Consider the following 18,978-nt stretch of genomic DNA (forward strand, 5'->3'; position numbering starts at 1 on the left):
GCAGCACATGTTATTCTGACCCGGCAAATCCTTGGATTACTTTGATTGTCTTGGTGGTACACGTACACGGCTCACAAAGGAGAAAAGATTGATTGAGCTACGATGACATTTCCGTGAACTCGATCCGCGCATCTACACACGGGGCCCAACTCTCCCATGCAATGCCCACTTTATTCTACATCGCACCAGCCTCCTTACGAGCTCTTCTCCAGATCAGCCAGAATCTGCTCACCCTTTGCCCGGGCGGAAGCGAAGTCGCCAACCATGTAGAAGGCACCCTCAGGCAGGTCGTCACCCTCACCGCCGAGGATGGCCTTGAAGGAGGAGATGGTGTCCTTCAGGTCGACGAGCTTGCCCTCGATACCAGTGAAGACCTGGGCGACGGTGAAGGGCTGCGACAGGAAACGCTGGATCTTACGGGCACGCTCGACAGTGAGCTTGTCGGCCTCGGAAAGTTCGTCCATACCCAGAATGGCAATGATATCCTGGAGAGACTTGTACTCCTGGAGGATCTGCTGCACACGGGTGGCGGTGTCGTAGTGCTCCTGACCGACGACACGGGGGTCGAGCATACGGGACTTGGAGTCGAGAGGGTCGACAGCGGGGTAGATGCCCAGCTCAGAGATACCACGAGACAGCACAGTGGTGGCGTCCAAGTGAGCGAAGGTGGTGGCGGGGGCGGGATCAGTCAGATCGTCAGCAGGCACGTAGACGGCCTGGACGGAGGTGATGGAACCCTTCTTGGTGGTGGTGATACGCTCCTGCATACCACCCATGTCGATGGCGAGGGTGGGCTGGTAACCGACGGCAGAGGGGATACGACCCAGCAGGGCAGACACCTCAGAACCGGCCTGGGTGAAACGGAAGATGTTGTCGATGAAGAGAAGCACTGTGGGACTGTGTCAGCTAGGCGCGCGCGCGTTAATCGCTCCGAGGTATGGGATGACGTACCATCCTGACCCTCCTGGTCACGGAAGTACTCGGCAACGGTGAGACCAGTCAGGGCAACACGGGCACGAGCTCCTGGGGGCTCGTTCATCTGACCGAAGACCAGGGCGACCTTGGACTCGCCCTCAAGCTGGATGACGGAGGTCTCCTGCATTTCGTGGTACAGATCGTTGCCCTCACGGGTACGCTCGCCGACACCAGTGAAGACAGAGTAACCACCGTGGGCCTTGGCGATGTTGTTGATCAACTCCTGGATGAAGACGGTCTTGCCGACACCAGCACCACCGAACAGACCAATCTTACCACCACGAGCGTAGGGGGCGAGCAGATCGACGACCTTGATACCGGTGACCAGGATCTCAGCGGTGGTGGATTGCTCGGTGAACTCGGGAGGGTCGGCGTGGATGGGGAGGAACTTGTCGGTCTTGAGGGGTCCACGCTCGTCGATGGGGTCACCAGTGACGTTCATGATACGTCCCAGGGTAGCAGGGCCGACGGGAATGGTGATGGGAGCGCCGGTGTCGGTGGCCTTGGCGCCACGGACGAGACCCTCGGTACCTAGGCGGCGATTAGCAACAAGACGACACATGTCCGGGCTGCTCGCGACTTACCGTCCATGGCAATGCAACGGACGACATTCTCACCGAGATGTTGCTACAGGCAGGGTTAGCTTCGGGGGCGTTGTCGGGAGCTACCGAGGTGGGCGCCGACGTACCGAGACCTCGAGGACAAGCTTGTTGCCCTGGTTGTCTGTCTGGAGGGCGTTGAGAATTGGGGGGAGCTTGGCCGTGTCGAATTTCACTGCGACGGGAATCAGCGACTCGTTCTCGCCAACGAGGAAGCCCGGGTAGAGCTTGGTGATGCGGTTGACTGACCGTCGACGACGGCGCCGATGACCTGTTGAGGTATTTTGTTAGCCTTGGGCGGGAAGCCGGGGCGGGACGGGGCGCGTCGCAGGAGGGCGCGGGTGTGCGTGCGGGTGAGCGTACCTGGTAGATCTTTCCATCGCCAACGCTGGATGTGCTGGCGAAGCGGCTGGTGATGGGGAACTTGAAGGGAGAGGCACCGGCGCGCCTGGTGGCAGCGGCCGCGAAGGAAGGTCTCGCGCGGGCGAAGTTCCTGATGCCGCTGTGGTGCAGGAATGCTGGTCAGCTTTCGGACGACGTCAACCGCCCGCCGAGGCCACCTGCAGCTCAATTGGGCTCAATTGGCCGCTGGGGGCATCGTGGACTGTGGGAAGGAGTAGCTGCTAACCTCTTGAACATCTTGCCAGATATCTAAGAACGACTTCTGATGGGAGTGGAGTTGGGTAGTGATGGAGGCTGGAGGAAAAGATTGAGTTGACGCGGGAAAAGTCGTTTAGCTAGAAGCTGGAGATCCGAGCTGCTCCACCCCCTTCCCTTCCTGCACGTGACCTGTGCCTTCCGTTCCTCGGGCTGGTCAAACCGGACCAAAACGCAGCCAGCCGCAGCGAGAGAGGCAACTCACTCTTTCTTTTGAACTCACTCCCACGCCCCGATGGACCGATGCAAATTGCAAGAGACTACTGATTGATGACCGCGATTTGCAGACGATTTGTGCACGTCTCATCAGTCTCTGTTGAATGAGGAGCACCGGACAGGCCTGTCGAAGCTGCTTGCTGGAGCACTCATCCGCCCGCTGGTCCCTCACTCCCGGTCACCCGGGTTGATCGGACGGCTACCTGGAACCATCTCACCTAACCCGGTCCCCGGCATGCAGAATATCAGAAATCCAGAGCTTTACGACTTGACAAAGGCTCTTCGTTCCGTTGGGAAGACTGTTGACTCATTTTTCTACACGACGCACGACCCACCGGGCGACAGGAAATTCATGCCCTGCCTGGTAGACCAGATGGAATGGGTGGTTGGACTGCTCACTCTCGTTGATACGACTGGATCTGGGGACGGCCTAAAATTTTACAGACAAATTAGTCCCCAATTACTGCGTCTGCACAGCAAACTTGTACATTTGTTTTTCTCTATTCAGCCTCAATCTTCAACTGCGCAAAGTTGTGGATAAGCCCCCGTCAATGCCCCGTGAACGTTACAGGCTCAACCGTGTTAGGTATCAGCTGACAAGGCGAGCCGCTCGTTTCCTGCATACCGATCACTATGGCGCTGCTAGGCGGTCGATTCCAGGGCAAGGACCTGTGCAAAAGTGTCAATCTTCAAGGTGTCATCTTGTTAGATGAGGGCCGAGCAACTTACAATGGCGCTCCGCGACGGAATATAGACATGCGTCCAGTTCTTGCGGTTGTTCCACTCCAGTGGAGTAGTACTTGCCCGGTATTAGCACCTGCTTCTCAGAGAGGGCTATTAACAGCAATAGTCGACTTACAAGAATCTGGTGTTTGCGTCGATCGAGTTGAACCCACCCACGTCCTTGTCGTCTGTGTTCAGGACGATCTTGTAGGTCCCTTCAACATCGACCCCAATCCGGTAGTCGGTATAGCTGTTCGTCGGGTGGAAGTTGAATACAAAGACCAGACCGGCACGTTCAAACACAACTACCTTGTCCCCGTCGTGCTTTAGAGAGATGTATGCCTGCGGAGAGTGCAGCCACCCGTACTTCGCTTCGCAGAGGTTCATGAGTCTGTCGAAGTGGTCGAGGAACTGGTACCTCAACAAATGGTCATCCGTGAGGTTAAGCTGTCGTCGGGCGTACCAGAATGAATTCTGGTTGCCCTCGCGGGGAAAGTCGAGCCACTCGGGGTGGCCAAACTCATTGCCCTCAAAGTTGAGATAGCCTTCGCCACCCAGGGAGTTTGTGAGCAGTCGGATCATCTTGTGCAGGGCCATTCCTCGCGCAATGACGGGTGTCAGGGGAGTGAGCGTCGACATGTTTGTGTACATCTCTGCGTCGCAGAGGTGGAAAATCAAGGTCTTGTCTCCGACCAGACTGTCTCAGCGTCAGCAAAACATGTGCCCCGGTGTGGCCGTGAATAGAGGTCCTGAAAACCTACGCCTGGTCATGACTCTCGCAGTAAGCGATGCATTTCTCTCCGTGTCGCCTGTTTGTCAGCGTGAAGCAGATGTTGGCCAGGTCCCAATCCTCGTCTTTCTTTTCCTTCAAGAGCTTGATCCACATGTCAGGGACGGCCATGGCCAGACGATAATCAAACCCCACACCTCCCAAGGACAGTGGCACGCCCAGAGCTGGCATACCCGACACATCCTCGGCAATAGTGATGCACTCGGGGTAGAGCTCGTGGAGCATTTCGTTGGCAAGCATGAGATAAACCACCGCCTCCTCGTCGACATCCGAGCCAAAATATTCGTGATATCCGCCGGAAAACCCACTTTGGAATATCATGTTAGCCCAGCCCGCATCGAGTCAGAAACGCCGGAATGGTGAACTCACGTCCCCAAGCCATGGTGGAGATAGAGCATGCTTGTCACGCCATCGAATCTAAAACCATCGAACTGGTACTCGTCCATCCAGAACCGGAGATTGCTTAGGAGGAAACGCATGACTTCGTGATGCCCATAGTTGAACAGTCGGCTGTCCCACTGGTCATGCTTTCCCCTGGGGCCCCCGTGGAAGTACTGATGATCGGTGCCATCAAACTCGTTCAGTCCATCGAGTACATTCTTTGAGGCGTGGCTGTGAACAACGTCCAGCAAAACAACGAGGCCCAGGCTGTGGGCAGTGTCGATCAGCTCCTTGAGGTCCTCAGGAGGGCCATACCTGCTGCTGGCGGCGAAGAAGTTGTTGACTTGATAGCCAAAACTTGCATAATAGGCATGCTCCATGACGGCCATGAGCTGTATGACATTGTAGCCCAGCGACTTGATCCTCGGGAGCATGTTCTTGGTGAACTCCTTGTATGTGGCAACCCTGAGCTCAGGTGACGATATGCCGACGTGTGCCTCGTACACGCGAGCACTTAGAGGCTTCTTTGGCCTGGGGTGCTTAAAGACGTACTTCTCCTCCTGGGGAGGGTTCCAGAACCTGGCATCGTATGCAGGTGACACTGAGAGATCCTGTGTGACATACTTGATCCAAGCCGGGAGACGATCGATCCTGTTGCCGTCTGGAAGCACCAGTGAGATCTTGTGGGCATGGTCAGCCAGACGCACGCTGGAAGAAATAGGCGGGGTGGTAAGTCACCTTGATCTTGGAATTATGAGGAATTGCGACTTGGCCGTGCTCGTTGGGAGCAACTGTGATCTCGAAAACCCCAAAGGCATTCTTCTTCATGGGATGAGAGTCACGGTTCCAACCGTCTACACAGCGTTAGCACGGGGCGACGATGCTGGTCAAGCACGGGGTGTTCAGCCCTTACTGAAATCCCCTATGAGGAAAGCCTGTTGGGCGTTGGGAGCCCACTCTCGATAGACAACATTGTTATCCTTATCAACATTGAGACCGAATATATCAGTTCCCTACAGAGTGCAGTCAGTATGAATGTGTTCCCTCGAGAGTACCGCGTGCGTGGCGTTTGGAAGCAGCGTGCCTTGGTGAACTTGGTCAGGCCACCTTCTGTCTCGTCAATCTTCTTGATCCAATCCTTGGCTCGGGAGACTCTTCGCTTCAGCACGTCCTGGAAGGGCGAGAGCCAGGGATCAACCTGCAGGACACCTGGGAGCAGGTCAGCTGTGTCATGGGAAGTGCTGGCGTGGCCGCAAATGTCCCCACCTAGGTCTTGAGCGGAATCGGTGCCGGGAGCAGCCTGCCCACCGTCTTGGACCAACGTGTTGGATGCATGCTCGGCGGTGTCGGCCATGGTCACGCTGTCTGTGTGCAACAAGCAGGAGCCGGGCGTATCGCAGCTGGACGAAGCAATCGGGATGTGGTGGCGAGGCTAATACCTGGGGGGCGGGAGAATGTATGAACGGACTGGACTGGGATGAGCTTCTACGAGAGCTGCCTGTGCACGGTGATGAAAAGTAAACAGGCCTGACAGGGAGCCGAGGAATTGATCAGGACCAGTGAAGGGCAAGCGGACAAAACAAATCCTGCGATGGGGTTGCTTCTTTTATGTGCCGCACTTTGTACGGAAGGCCTTGTGTGACCTGTGATGCAGAGCATGCGTAGAGCTCCGTGGAAGAGGAGCCGAATGGTAGCGTGATGAAGCACCAAGTCGACCGCTTATGTATGTATTATGACGTCGGGCAGCAGCGACGAATTCAACGAAAAAAAGACCCAGACGCAGTGCCCGCTGTAAATACAGCACCCTACCGCAACCTATCTGGGGACTACATGCCTGGCAGGTAGGTAGGTAAGGCCCTGGGCATCTCTGAAAACCCAGCACAATCCCGCCGATACACGCAAGCCATGCCTGCATGGCCTCAACAATGGCTCGGGGCGGCCGGGTCATGTAGGGCGTCTCCAACGATCCTGTTGAACATACAAATTAGATACCATCAACCCATTTAACCTAGCTTTGATCTGTCTGGCAGTAGACTGCACGCTCCCACTATGGTCCTCAACCTTGGGGTTGGGGAAGAGGGATGGGCAGTGATCAGTGTCCAGGATGTGCTGGTTTGCCATTTCCCCAGACCCCAGACCCGGAAGAGCCCCTGTGAGCCGCTGCAGTGGCAGAGTGGCAGAAGTGGGCGGCTTGGGGTAGGAGCTTGGGGTTAGGACGAGCAGAAAGGCGGGCACCCAGGATCATTAGGTAAGGTCAACCCCGCCATTGTTTCAATGGTACTTGGTAGGAGCATGCAGGCGGGCCGACGCCGCTCTCGCCAACGCCACGCCTACGCCTACCTATCTGCCTGTGTTACCCCCGGACAGAGCTACGGACGGCCGCGCCGTGGAAGACTGCTTGCGTAACGCCCTCTTCTCTCACGACCATCAGGGCCCCAAGCGCCGCCACATACAATCGGCTGGACCATCCCCATCTTCTAGTCCTTCTGTTGAACCAATAGACTGTACCAAAGATCCTCCATCGTAACCTCAAAGAGCACAGAATAACCCCAGGCACGGGTCATTCTTAGCATGTTGTGCAGTTCATGGACATGATCATGGCTGCCTTGAGGTGGTCGCGATTGCAGCTGTTGCCACTTTCCCACGCCCGCCGAAAAGTCCCAGCCCCGACCCCCTCTCGCCCGCAAGCGCCCTTGCAGTGCTCTGGCTCTGGATATCGGGCCTTCTCTGTGTCCACGCCATCCCGAACCGCGAGGAGACCACACAGCTTCAACTCGGGCTTCACCAGTTCCTATGACCCCACCGATGTGCCCGACCGCGGGCCCATGTTCGCCAACCCGACCTTTGGGGTCCCACAATTCTACCCCCGCGATCTCAAGAGCCGCGTCGACGAGTACGTCGTGGGCCAGGAAAGGGCCAAAAAGACCATATGCTCCGCCATCTTCAATCACTACCAGAACCTCAGGAGGCGGAGGCACGACCAGGACCAGGATAACAAACACCGGGAGAAGCTGCAACGCCAAAACCGCACGCGGGAGAGAGACCGCCTCGAGCCGTATCGTGACCCACACCCGGTCGAAGGTCAGCCCTTTCAGCCCGGTCCACGGCGTCCATATATCGTGTACTGATGGCAGATACCCAGACGAGTTCCCTGGCCACTACGAGTCTATACACCAGAGCCATCAAGTCACAGATGTCGACGCCGCTGCCAACGCCGCCGCCGATTTCTACATCCCCGAAGACCCGACCATTCCTCACCACACCAGAATAGACAAAAGTAATCTGCTGTTAATAGGCCCCACGGGTGTTGGAAAGACATATATCCTCGAGTATGTCTCATTGCCCTAGCCATCTCCTGCGCCTTCCACCGGGTATACTAAGAGGCGCTCTAGGACCCTGAGCAAGAAGCTCAACGTCCCCTTCACAATATCAGACTGCAACTCCTTTACGCAAGCCGGCTACATAGGTCAGGATGTCGAGAGCTGCATCGAGAGACTCTTGATCGAATCGGGCTACGACACGAGAGCGACCGAGAACGGGATTGTAGTCCTGGATGAGTTTGACAAGATCGCGCGAAGAGAAACATCCAACGGCCGGGACGTCGGTGGGGAGGGTGTCCAACAGGCCCTCCTGAAGCTCGTGGAGGGAACAAAAGTAACAATAAACGTCAAGGACAACAAGTCGCCGCGATCTGCCGCCCCTATAACGAGCAACTACGGGTCGGGCAGCTCGGGCTTGGCTCCTCCCACTCCTCCCACCTCCGGCAGGACAGACCAGTTCACCATCGACACAAGGAACATTCTCTTTGTCTTCTGCGGGGCTTTCGTTGGCCTTGAAAAACACGTTCTGGCGAGAGTTTCGAAACCGTCGCTTGGATTCGGGGCTGAAATCGGTGATGGCCGGTCGTCAAAGAAGGGCAACAAGACTGTCCTGCCGCGGGAAATGTACTCCCACCTGCCGCATCAACCCCTAGCAGCGTCAGCGGATGAGCCTGGAAGCACTAGCTTCACACCAAGTTAGTCGTCTCGGGTGGCACACCGAATGAGGCCTCGCAGGACATGAAAGAGACTGACGTGAGCCCCTCACAGTGGACCTGACCACGCCCGATGACCTGCAGGCTTTCGGTTTCATCCCGGAGCTCATTGGTCGGCTGCATAACATCATCGCACTGTCACCACTGTCACAAGATGAACTTTTTCGGATCTTGACAGTCCCCCGTAACGGGCTTGTCGCACAGTATAGAGCATTATTCGAGACTTATCCTTCCAAGCTGTACTTCACCAATCGTGCCCTCCTGGCTATTGCCGAGCGAGCCCTCGAGAACGGCACTGGTGCCCGAGGGCTGAAGATGGAAATGGAGAGAGTGCTTGCTGAACCGATGTACGAGGCCCCCGTGCAACACGTTCTCATCACGGAAGCTTGCGTGAGAGGGCGGGAGAAGGCTGGCTACTGGGGCAGAGACGGGTGGTTGGAAGTTGAGAGGCGTATCAGGGCAGAAGATCAGCCCCAAGAAGTGGATGAGGCTGCTGTGTCGACATTTGAGCAGTACAGAGAGGCAGGGCAAAGCGGCGAATAGCGCACGGCGCAAGTGCAGCTGGTGAGAGACAGCCACAAGGACGACGCTTGGGGGCGTGGGTAAGTCGAATCACGGACTGGCGCATCGGCATCTTCAGCATTGCATGGATTAGCACACATAACCCCCACATACGTAATGGAAGCACATCGTCCGGCTTCGACAGACAGCGGGAAATGCGAAGCGATGTAAAACCCCATGCACTTGCAGCATCGTTTCTTGTCTGATGGTAGGTCGGTACGTCTTGTCCTGTGCCGAACGGATGTTCGGCATTGTCGGTTCGTCCAACGAATTGGGCCAGTCGGGTGGATCTGGAACTCTGACAAGACCTGGAGTCGATTCTGGGTGGGCTGGGGTCATAGGCTCGCAAAACCGGTGCTGTTGAAGGATCTTGGGATTCTCGTACACATATTTACATCCACGTATAAAATCACCACATCCAACCATGCCGCCACACCAATGCTCTCTCTTTCTCTAGACATCATTTCGTACATGGAGGTGAGGCCAAGAGGCAATGATGATATTGTTCCCGTTCCTGCTGCTTTTGTTTCTGCCTCTTCTACTAACAAAGGAGAAGACCTCTTCCATCCGTTGCCTGAGCGGCTTAAGCCTTCGCGGGCGGCGACTGGACCTGTCCCTGGCCCTTGTAGTCGGGCGAGGCGACGCCGGTGAAAGGGTCGGCTTTTTGCTCCTATTTGTGTGATGGCCTCAGTCAGCATGCGAGACGTACCCGTGCGGAATACAGAGCTTTGGCGGACCTTGAGGTACTCGTTGGAAGCCTCCTGCCACTCGCGCGTCATGGTGTGTGGTGGGGGCTTGGCGAACATGCGCATGGTAGCGAAGATGGTCAGGGAGGCACCGAGGCCGGCGAGGACGTAGAGTATGACCTTCTTGTTCTCGTCGGCGGGGGCCTGCGCACGTGGGCCGTGAGGGCCGAAAGCAATCCAGTAGGCTATGAGGCATCTGTGTCAGCGTCTGTCGGCTGGAGCGTGTTCATGCCGCATCAAGGACTCGGGCGCGACAGGCAGGGGCCAATTGGGCCCGACGGGCACGGAAGCACCTGTCTGAAGCCCGATGGGGCCCCTACAGGTGCGCCTGGGTTGCCCGGCGGAAGTGACGATGCTGCGTTGGGGCTCGGGTGGTGTGCACTCACCGGCCTTCTTCTCCTGGAGGGTCAGGTCGGCCCAGTTCTCCTTCATGCGGTCGCGCAGAGCCATCCACAGCTCAGCCTGCTCCTGCAGAGGCATGCCCTCCCATCTCTTCTCAATGTTGGCCAGGGTAGGATTGGAGATGGCGTGGGTGGAGGCGGCAGCCCGGGTGACCATGGCGGAAGAGGTGGTGGCCTGGCGGCCGGCCCTGGTGACAGTGGCGCGCAGGGCGGCTGATGTCGGGAGGCGCATCATTGTGAATGCTTGCGGAGAGGAAGTGGTGTACTGGTGATGGGGGTGAGGCGTGGCCGGTCGGGAAAGGATCGTGGATGGATGGGATCAGAGAAGTTGGTGGAAGGGTCGCTGGGGAAGAGTGGAGATGGAACCCAATTGCTAAGGTCGTGACCGTCAAACGTTGCTCTTGTTAGCCTCGAGAGTTTTGGAGCGTCCCGGCTTGAATTCTTCGGATTCCCACCAGCTTCCTGCTGCAGCAGAAATCAGGCCACCCACAGCTGTCACGCTTACATAAGCGCCAGCAGCCAATCAGTCCTTATCAGAAGGTCAACTGGTTTTCTGATTCATCATAGTCCAACAAGCAACAACAACACTGCTTGGTTCCCCGTGCAGCCAGTTCTGTGGGGATTGTATATACACAGCACTGTATCATCCATCACTGCCTACCTAGGTACCTAGGTACCTACGTGATTATGCAATGCTGCCAGTCTCCAAGGCATGGCAATCAAGCAATCAGCTGCCATCCAACAGTTTGCAGCTCGACCGGGGTTGGGATATATTATGGGACTAGTAGAAAGCCTTGCAGCAACTACAGAGGCAATAAAAACGATCATTAACTCATATATTATCTATATAATTATATATATATATATAAGTATTAACTTAATTTATTAATTTTAAATATTTACAAATCTAAATTTAAAAATATAACATTTTAAATATTATAATTTTATTTTTTACAAGTTTAAACATAATTTAAATTATAATAGTATATAAAGAGGTTTATATAACAATGATTTAAGAGGGCCTTAAGACTTAACGATTCTACTTCTAGCAATGAAAGGCCCCTTTTCTGACATCTGGCCCATCATCTGACCATGATATCGTGGATGACAAGCTGTGGTCAACCTCGGCTGGGCTGAACTTTCCAAGGGAGACCATCAAATAGAGAGGGGACTGCCCAAGACTTAACGGCTTGCTCCACCTCGGGCGTTGCCCAGCCCCAGGTCAACGTTGTCAAGGCAAAGGAGACACGATCGGCGGGGAAGAAAGAACTTGTCAATGCGTTCAAAGCGGTGGACGTGGAGATACGCCGACACATGCGCGGACGCTGTCGTGCACGCAGTATTGAATATTCTCGCTTCTTATTTCCCTTGTCCTTGGCCTTGCCCTTGACGATTTGGTGGCTGATTTTTCAAGTCGTGCTGGCCCATGTTGATACTGTCCGTGGCACTGCACAGTTTTGCTTCACTGCTTCAGGTCAACAAGAGGCCCGAGGGTGAGCACTTGTGCAGAAACAACATACCCCGGATTTCGCCAGAATTCACTCTGTTCCTGAAGAGTTGGCTTGAATATGTAGACTCCTGTGGGGTTCCTCAGCACTTGGTGTATCCTGTCTTTGTAACACGGAGAAAGCGAACCTGTGATGACGCCGATACCCACCGAGAAACCAAGAGCAGTGAGGTTGCGAGCAGACATCTTGCATACAGGCCGTGTTTCAGACAGTGACAGTAAATCGACAATGTCTGGTGGTCATTGAAACGCTCCACAAAGTTGCCGCTTCCTCAATTTTGAATACATGTACAGCCGCGGGCATGATAAGCTAAGTAGTTCCTGACCTACGAAGGGTCTGTGCGTACACTGTCCACAACGACCCTGGGGCTGCAATTCAACGGAATGATCTCGTAACAGCGCCCCACCTCCATCCCTCAACGCGTCTCGTTGATTCACCGTAGACCGAGCGCGTCTCCCTAGGCGTGACCTGGGATTCACTTGACCGTGGTGTACGTAAGCACAGAAACTCAGACATGGCAACCTGATCCAGTGACGACCCTTTCAAAGACTGAAACTCGGTTCGTCGAGCTCTACAATGCATTCGAGCTCTCATGGGGAACTGGAAGGAACTGGGTGTAGTCCCCGACTCGGACGACGAAGGCTTCGACTCTGAGGACTCCTTGCCTCCACCAGCACGATACAGTCCGCCCAAGCCACCGCTCGAAAAACGGCACGACGACATCTGGGAATTTTCAGGCTCGTCAGGGCCCGTCGATTCTCAACAGGAGACCACAACTGCTAATCTGCTGCATGAGAGAACCCTCGACAAGCCCAGTGAACCACCGTCAACTGCCTCGGAGGATCTTGGAACAGAGGCTCAACATGCATCCTATCGGGGACGGCGAGATGCACCCAGCAGCAGCCTTACGGCTGGAGGCGATGTGCCTGATCATATGACACGCGGCAAAATCCCCCAAAACAAGCTTGAAAGCAGCTCTGCGGTCCAGAGCTTACCCACCACGATCCCACCCGAGAGAGACGAGATATCATCCAGCGTTGTCCAGATACTTGCGCCTTCCGCCAATCCCTTCCCTGGCAGCTCCCTCAAACCCGGTCCCGAGGCACGATTCCCGGGAGTACATCGCGAGGCCAATCACAATAGTCAGCCGCCAAACCAGCCTCAGAGTACGCATATTCGGCGAGACAGGCCTGTGGAGTCCTCGCCACGAGCTGGTCGATCCCTACGACCTCGGAAGCCGATTCAAGAACATCCATATCTCCTCGAGAATGCCCAGTACAGTCGTTTCATGAAATCCCATGGCGTCAAGCCTATTCATATTGCTCTACAGGAGCAGAATCTCAGCAAAAGCCTCGACAAAAATGTGTCGCAAGAGCAGGACTACACAGGCGGAGAGAGCCAGCCAACTTCAGTTGGTCCAGGTGAAGAATCGCAGGGCCTTCGAACGAACACCTTCAGTTATTCCTTAGATGATGATGTGGATGAATTGGCCTTGTCGCCATCGCCACGAACTTCATCGTCTCATCGTCAGCCACAGACGAGCAGTGAGCACGGTCGCAGCCAACAGACGGACGACACAAGTATCAATGGAGAGGAGTTCCCAGACATCAAAGACCTTGCTCTAAAACCGACGAAACCCATCAAACCGTCAAAACGAACAACGCCGTCTAGGTCAACCACGTCGAGGAAGCGACTGAAAAGCAGGCATGAGATGCTCGAGCAGCTACCGCAGCCCGTACACGTGGATGACGATTGGGACATTCCGCCTTCGCCTGGTCCCCTGCGGGTGGACCCGGCGTTGGCCAACTCCCCAACTCCTGATTCCTCACCTCGGCCGTTCTTTCAGTCAATAGATGATACTTTTGCATCCACATCTCTTCAGCGACGGAGCAATGGTGCTGACGTCGAAAACTGGTCCGAGCTGGTCGACCTTACCAATGATTTGGAGGGTGGCGAGGACGAAGATGCTTCGGAACTAGAAGACCGCTCCTCAGGCAGCGATTCCGATATCATACAGAGGACCGGAAAGAGGATAAAAGGTGTGCTGCCTGCTTCATGGCTCAGGTTGGATCAGCAAACCAACAAGACTGTGCAGAAAGGCGCTCTCAAGAGGCCAACATCTCCGCGCTCTCCAGACGGGCGGCAGCGTGGAGTGGCCACGGTGAGGCACGCAACAGCCATGGTAACTAGCAATTTCCTCCAGGACTTTGACGACGACGACGAAGTAGAAGAAGAAAGAGAAGAAGACGCGCCGGGACAGACGGTTGACCTCCTGAGTCACGGCCTTGGGCACGAGTTAAGCTCTCCTAGCAACGGACTGGAGGGTATTGACGATAACTTGTCAGTAATCGAGGAAGACTACGTTGACTGGATGCTACCGGGAGGCAAACGGAATCGCACATCAAGAGGCATCCCGAACAAGAAGAGGAAGAATACACAGCAAAGGTTGTTCAAAGGAGAACAGCGCTATCGACAACCCAAGATCTCAAATTCTTTGCATTGTGCAAATCGCTCATCAAGCGGCGCCGTCAAGACCTGGCACCCCAAGACCAATGCCAAAAAGAAAACTCAAAAGACACGAGCTGCATCGCCACCGGCCCTGGGCATTACAGATGTTGTCGAGCCCAGTGCACCGAGGTTCATCAGGATCGCTGCAAGAGCTGCCAGCAGGCGTCAAGATCTGGGCAGATCGAAACCCAACAACAAGGCCATCAATCTCGGAACTCGCAAGGACAACGTCGAGGTTCACTCGATTCTTAGAGACTGGACAATGGGCAACATCAAGCAGAAAGCGTTACGCCGGCAACCGACCTCGGGCCTTTCGCGAACTGGGCAAGACGCGCGAAGGCCAAGACGACCTCTTGGGCAGCTATCGTCGAATATCACAAAACATTCTAGACCCCGTGCCGGCGTATCCTTCAGAAAACCTTCAAAGGTGACGAGACAAGTAAGCCTGAACAACTTCGTGATCACCAGTAAAGCGGCCGCGGAAGAACCTCGCCCGGAGCATGATTCCACCCGACGGACAGCTCCTGGAAGGACCCAATCGCACAACCTGGGTGACGACTACCTTAGCAGGCCAGCGCAGCTTGAGGCTGATATATTGCATGGCGGGGAAAACACAGCCTTCATTGCGAGGAAGAAGATGCTGGATCTCGTCTTTCGCAAAACCAGAAAAGAGATCTTAGCTCCAACTTTCCATTTCCAGAGATGCCCGTCGGACGAAGCACAGCCCGTGAAGAACCAGAACGAAGTTGCCTGCTCCGAGCACAGTATTCTTGGCCTCGGGCAGCACAATGGCCGGATATCCAAAACTACGAAAGCCCGCTTTCGCAAGCAGATTGCACCGAAGCGTCTTGACCTAGATGCGCCCCAATTCAGACATGCGAATGACCCACTCCTGCCATACGAAGCTCCCGTCAACGAAGAATGTCTCGAAGCACCACGTCAAGAGCAGAGTAAGATTGTGGGGCTGGGACCCTACGGCACACAGTATACACACCATTTCGATATCTTCCCCCTGCAAGAAGATGTCTTCTTTCATCACAGCACCCTCATTGGAAATGGCACGTTGAAAAAAGCTCTAGACTGCCAGTTCCTTGACGACATTACTCGGCCTCGATCTGTAACTTCTTTCAATCTGGCGGATCACTATTTTCACTGGGGGCTCTGGACCGATACAACGTCTTCCGAACTTGGACTACTTTTTGATCTGCTCTCAGAACAGCTGTCAACGACCAATGTGACAGATGCTGAGCAGAGCTGTTCTCAAGCTGTCAACTGTGCTGATCACGTCCTCCACTATATACTGCACTCGGTCTGCGTCGAAGATGGGACACACCTCAGTTCATGCGCTCAGAGGCTCTCGGAGCTGTTGTCTGCCTTCTCCGTTCTCGCTCAATCCTTTGCACCTGAACGTCAATCTCGTACTTTTGTCGAGGTCAGTACGAGGTTTGTCATCTGTGCCCTGGTACTTCTACGAATTTGCCAGAGTAACGTCGAGCTGTCGAGCACGGCTCTCCAAGTCGAGGAGTCAATGAAGCATTTGTCAAGGGCGATCATTAGGAGACTTTTTGAAATCGGCACCTCGGCAATCCGAGCGACATACGATGATCTGCAGCACCTTTCTGCCAGGGAGCGAGGAATAAGAAGTGACAATTCCACCATGGTTTGTTGGGTGGTTGTTATCAAAGTGCTGGACTCAGCCCACATTCCAAGGGCTGGCTTCTGGGACTTGACATACTCCCTTATGGGGACACCTGACCTCCTCGAAAGCTGCAACGCTCAACAATTTGAGAGTCTATGGAGGGACATCTTCACTCTGGTACCGCTTCAGGATTTTGACGACGCTGGCATAGTTGATAAAAGCTTGCGACACACCGATCTCGGTCAAGGATCGCAAGGATGGGGCTTACCACAAAAACTGCTCAAACGGGTCTTCGAGCCCTGTCAAAATAATCCGAAGCAGTCTCCCAGCTTCAACGAATACTGCCGCGCTCTGTTGGCTCGCTGCCACCGCCTTATCGATCAATGGGGGTGGTATAAGTGCAGCGGCGTTGTCGGCACTATATTTGACTTCTTTGGCCAGCAAAATCTCTCGAATCTGAGGAACGAGGAAGTTAACAAGTCGCCACAATTTCTAGAGAACCTTGGTGGCAGGACATCTTTATCTGTTGACGCCGAGGATCGATGTTTTCACATCTTCCTCAAGATGTTGGCACTAGCGATCCAGACCATGAGAAAACGGGGCCTCTCCAACGACATCCGAAATCTCATCGCCCGGACTCTCCCCAACCATGACCGCCAGTACTCAAAGGAGCAGACGATTCACGCCCATGATCTTGCTGCCTTGAGAAACCACCACGACTTATTGTGTACTCTCTTCTGGGCCGCCCCTCCTGAGGAACGGCCTGCTGTCCACTTGATCGAGAAACTGGTCTCCCCTGGAAGTTCTCATAAAGAAGCAGTCCTTGTCAACCTCCGGGCATGGAGACAGCTTGCGACCTTCGTCGTGTCTTCGGGTGCCACAGTTGACGTCTACGGCCCACTCATGAAATGGCAGAATCACGTCTTTGAGCAGGTCCTCGAACAATATCATTTGGCAGCCGGCGAAATTCAGCGCCAGTTCATGTCCATGCCCTCGGAAACCAAGAAAGACATTGGTCAGCAAGTGGTCGACAGCTTCGTCTCTGCAAATCAGACCGCGGCAAAGGATGTGTTGCACTTCAGTGTGATGGCGTCACTGGCAGTCATGAAGAACTCTCCTTCGTTGGCTTCTGCCATGTTCTCTTTCAACACAGTCCAGTTGAGAAAAGCGCTTACCAATGCCAGCACTGATGGCAAAGACCTGGATTGTGGTGTTCTGCAAGGTTGTTTTGAGACGGTCGAGCTCTTTCTGGAACGTTTGGAGAAGCTTGGCGATGTGCTCAAGGAGGAATCCGATGACTCTCTCTCATCATCAAGTGACAACCGCGAGTACGCCGATGCTGTCGAGTTACTAGATGAAAAAGTTGTCCAAGGATTCTTCATCGCCGTTCGTCAGGTGCTTTCCTCTTCTGTGTCCGTAAGAGGCTCCTATCACGATGCAGTCTCCATCATCCGGGAGAAAGCCATCACCCTCTCGGGTAGAATTGCGAGCATGCTCATCAGTGGTGGGAAGAGATCACTGAAGCATTTCTTCTCCATTGGGAAGTATGGCTTGTTTGAGAACGCCCCCCAAAATCTCAGCTTGGACAACAGAATATACCTGCCTCTTTTCGTGGCCACCTTACTGAAGAATCACGTCTTCGATTTCTCCAGCATCGGCTGCAGCCACTTCGACATCTGGCTGTTGTCACTGGTCAAACCTTTCCACGCCCTCAAGTATGAGATGCACCTCGCCGAGACGCTCAAGATGTTAGACTTGGGTTACATGAGGAGAGCTGCTGTCATCGACGGAATGCGCCCCAACTACCGTACGAACCGCGACTTCTTTGCCTGCGCGGTCTCTCATATGCGAAAGGAAATACAACAAAGCGACCCTTCGCGGCGGATGCCTCTGCGTGCCAAGTACGAGAAACTTCTCAAGTTGGTAATGCAGCAGATGAGGTTAGACATCACATCCTTGGACTTGAACTCGGACCAGCACAAGGATTACACAAGCTTCGTCCGCGAGATTGTGGCGCTTATTCAGTCTCATGGCACAGGAATCAGTCTAGTCGACTCGTTTTACCTCCAGGCCAGTGCGGAGTTCAGCCCTGCCACAGAGGATCCTAAGCTACACTCGGCCGTCATCGTTGGGTATGGGCTCAGGCTGGGAGAAGGCGACACGACAGCGGGTCCCCAGCTGTTCTCCTTCTTGTACAACCACTTCAAGCGTTTCATGGCCGACGGCCAACTCGACGCAGAGAGCAAAATTATCGAAAACGGCATGACCAATGACAATATACTGGCATTTGCTCTCGGCCGCATGATGCCCGCCATCATCCAGACGGCGTGCAAAAACCCTGAAGTCTGGCCACTTTTAGGGGTTTATTCGAAGGCCTTGGGTGGTCTCTTCGGTAGGTCGCCCTTGCCCAGAGAAATCCCTGAAAAGTCTATCGACCACTCTATCTCCCTGCTGGAGACCATCTTGGGCTATCTGGGGAGCCTCAAGGAGCAAAGCACGCCCGAGACAGCGATGAGTCCACCGCAGGTGCAATTGTTCGCGCAAATGATGGAAGTCTGCCATGCCATTCGCCCGAGGTTGATCTGCTGGCTGCTACAACCCTCGCTGGATCCGACGAAGAGGCTGCAGGGATGTATTGACAAGATTAGTCTAATCAGTAGGCAAGCAAATGCCTACCTCGATGGTCTGCGTGGCTCGCAAGGCCGAGAGATGCCGCTGCCACGGGTCATCGTCGGACAGCTCCTCGCTGGCCTTGCAGACACTGCCACGAGTGATTCCGTGTTGTCCGGCGCGGACGGGCAAGTGATCAACTTCGCGCAACGTCTCCAGCACGAGATGCAAAGCTGTTGGACCATTACAGACGTGGCCAACACAGCCACGGTGGCCGCCACCTCCTCGACGCAACTAGGCAGTCAGCCGGGGCAGAGGATTAGGTATGACTTGGACGCGAGGGCTGGGGAGCTTTTATCAGAGTTGCATGATCAGCTGAAGAAATGGACACAAGCGATGGGTGCATATGAAGAAGACGGGCGTGGTCGTCGGTTTAGGCAGGCCAGTAGACCTGGGCGAGCTGGAAAAGGGCAGAGGGGCCGGTCCTGGTGCAGCACGGCTTTCGTGTGATGTGGTCCTGGCCGCTGAGCAGACTTGCAAACTACTATATAGCTGTGGCAAAAAGCAGCCAATCGAAAAAGAATCCTTCAGAGCATTTTGATACCAGGAGAAGTCGTGTCATGGGACCATG

At 54.7% G+C, this 18,978-nt stretch overlaps 6 protein-coding genes across 6 annotated transcripts; 2 read left to right on the top strand and 4 right to left on the bottom strand.

Moving 5' to 3' along the window:
* Positions 1-194: 194 nt before the first annotated feature.
* Positions 195-2,213, bottom strand: INS49_011735 (uncharacterized protein; the record flags this gene model as incomplete). Its single annotated transcript, XM_043172445.1, has 7 exons — positions 195-889; positions 952-1,506; positions 1,560-1,602; positions 1,664-1,749; positions 1,824-1,845; positions 1,938-2,076; positions 2,203-2,213. 7 exons carry the CDS (start codon positions 2,211-2,213, stop codon positions 195-197), a joined length of 1,551 nt encoding a protein of 516 aa, XP_043024190.1.
* Positions 2,214-3,089: 876 nt separating this feature from the next.
* Positions 3,090-5,695, bottom strand: INS49_011736 (uncharacterized protein; the record flags this gene model as incomplete). Its single annotated transcript, XM_043172446.1, has 8 exons — positions 3,090-3,116; positions 3,177-3,246; positions 3,307-3,867; positions 3,932-4,267; positions 4,330-5,021; positions 5,080-5,195; positions 5,359-5,550; positions 5,608-5,695. 8 exons carry the CDS (start codon positions 5,693-5,695, stop codon positions 3,090-3,092), a joined length of 2,082 nt encoding a protein of 693 aa, XP_043024191.1.
* A 1,471-nt stretch (positions 5,696-7,166) lies between these two features.
* INS49_011737 (uncharacterized protein) lies at positions 7,167-8,917 on the top strand (the record flags this gene model as incomplete). Its single annotated transcript, XM_043172447.1, has 4 exons — positions 7,167-7,422; positions 7,484-7,670; positions 7,734-8,356; positions 8,430-8,917. The coding sequence occupies 4 exons, from the start codon at positions 7,167-7,169 to the stop codon at positions 8,915-8,917; spliced, it is 1,554 nt and encodes a 517-aa protein (XP_043024192.1).
* Positions 8,918-9,518: 601 nt separating this feature from the next.
* Positions 9,519-10,317, bottom strand: INS49_011738 (uncharacterized protein; the record flags this gene model as incomplete). The annotated part of the gene is made up of 3 exons (XM_043172448.1): positions 9,519-9,605; positions 9,673-9,866; positions 10,068-10,317. 3 exons carry the CDS (start codon positions 10,315-10,317, stop codon positions 9,519-9,521), a joined length of 531 nt encoding a protein of 176 aa, XP_043024193.1.
* A 1,227-nt stretch (positions 10,318-11,544) lies between these two features.
* Positions 11,545-11,775, bottom strand: INS49_011739 (uncharacterized protein; the record flags this gene model as incomplete). Its single annotated transcript, XM_043172449.1, has 2 exons — positions 11,545-11,660; positions 11,718-11,775. 2 exons carry the CDS (start codon positions 11,773-11,775, stop codon positions 11,545-11,547), a joined length of 174 nt encoding a protein of 57 aa, XP_043024194.1.
* Positions 11,776-12,182: 407 nt separating this feature from the next.
* INS49_011740 (uncharacterized protein) lies at positions 12,183-18,857 on the top strand (the record flags this gene model as incomplete). The annotated part of the gene is made up of 3 exons (XM_043172450.1): positions 12,183-15,184; positions 16,142-18,670; positions 18,842-18,857. The coding sequence occupies 3 exons, from the start codon at positions 12,183-12,185 to the stop codon at positions 18,855-18,857; spliced, it is 5,547 nt and encodes a 1,848-aa protein (XP_043024195.1).
* Positions 18,858-18,978: the final 121 nt, after the last annotated feature.

The sequence above is a fragment of the Diaporthe citri genome, assembly GCF_014595645.1.
Source record: "Diaporthe citri strain NFHF-8-4 chromosome Unknown scaffold_5, whole genome shotgun sequence".
NCBI lineage: Eukaryota > Fungi > Ascomycota > Sordariomycetes > Diaporthales > Diaporthaceae > Diaporthe > Diaporthe citri.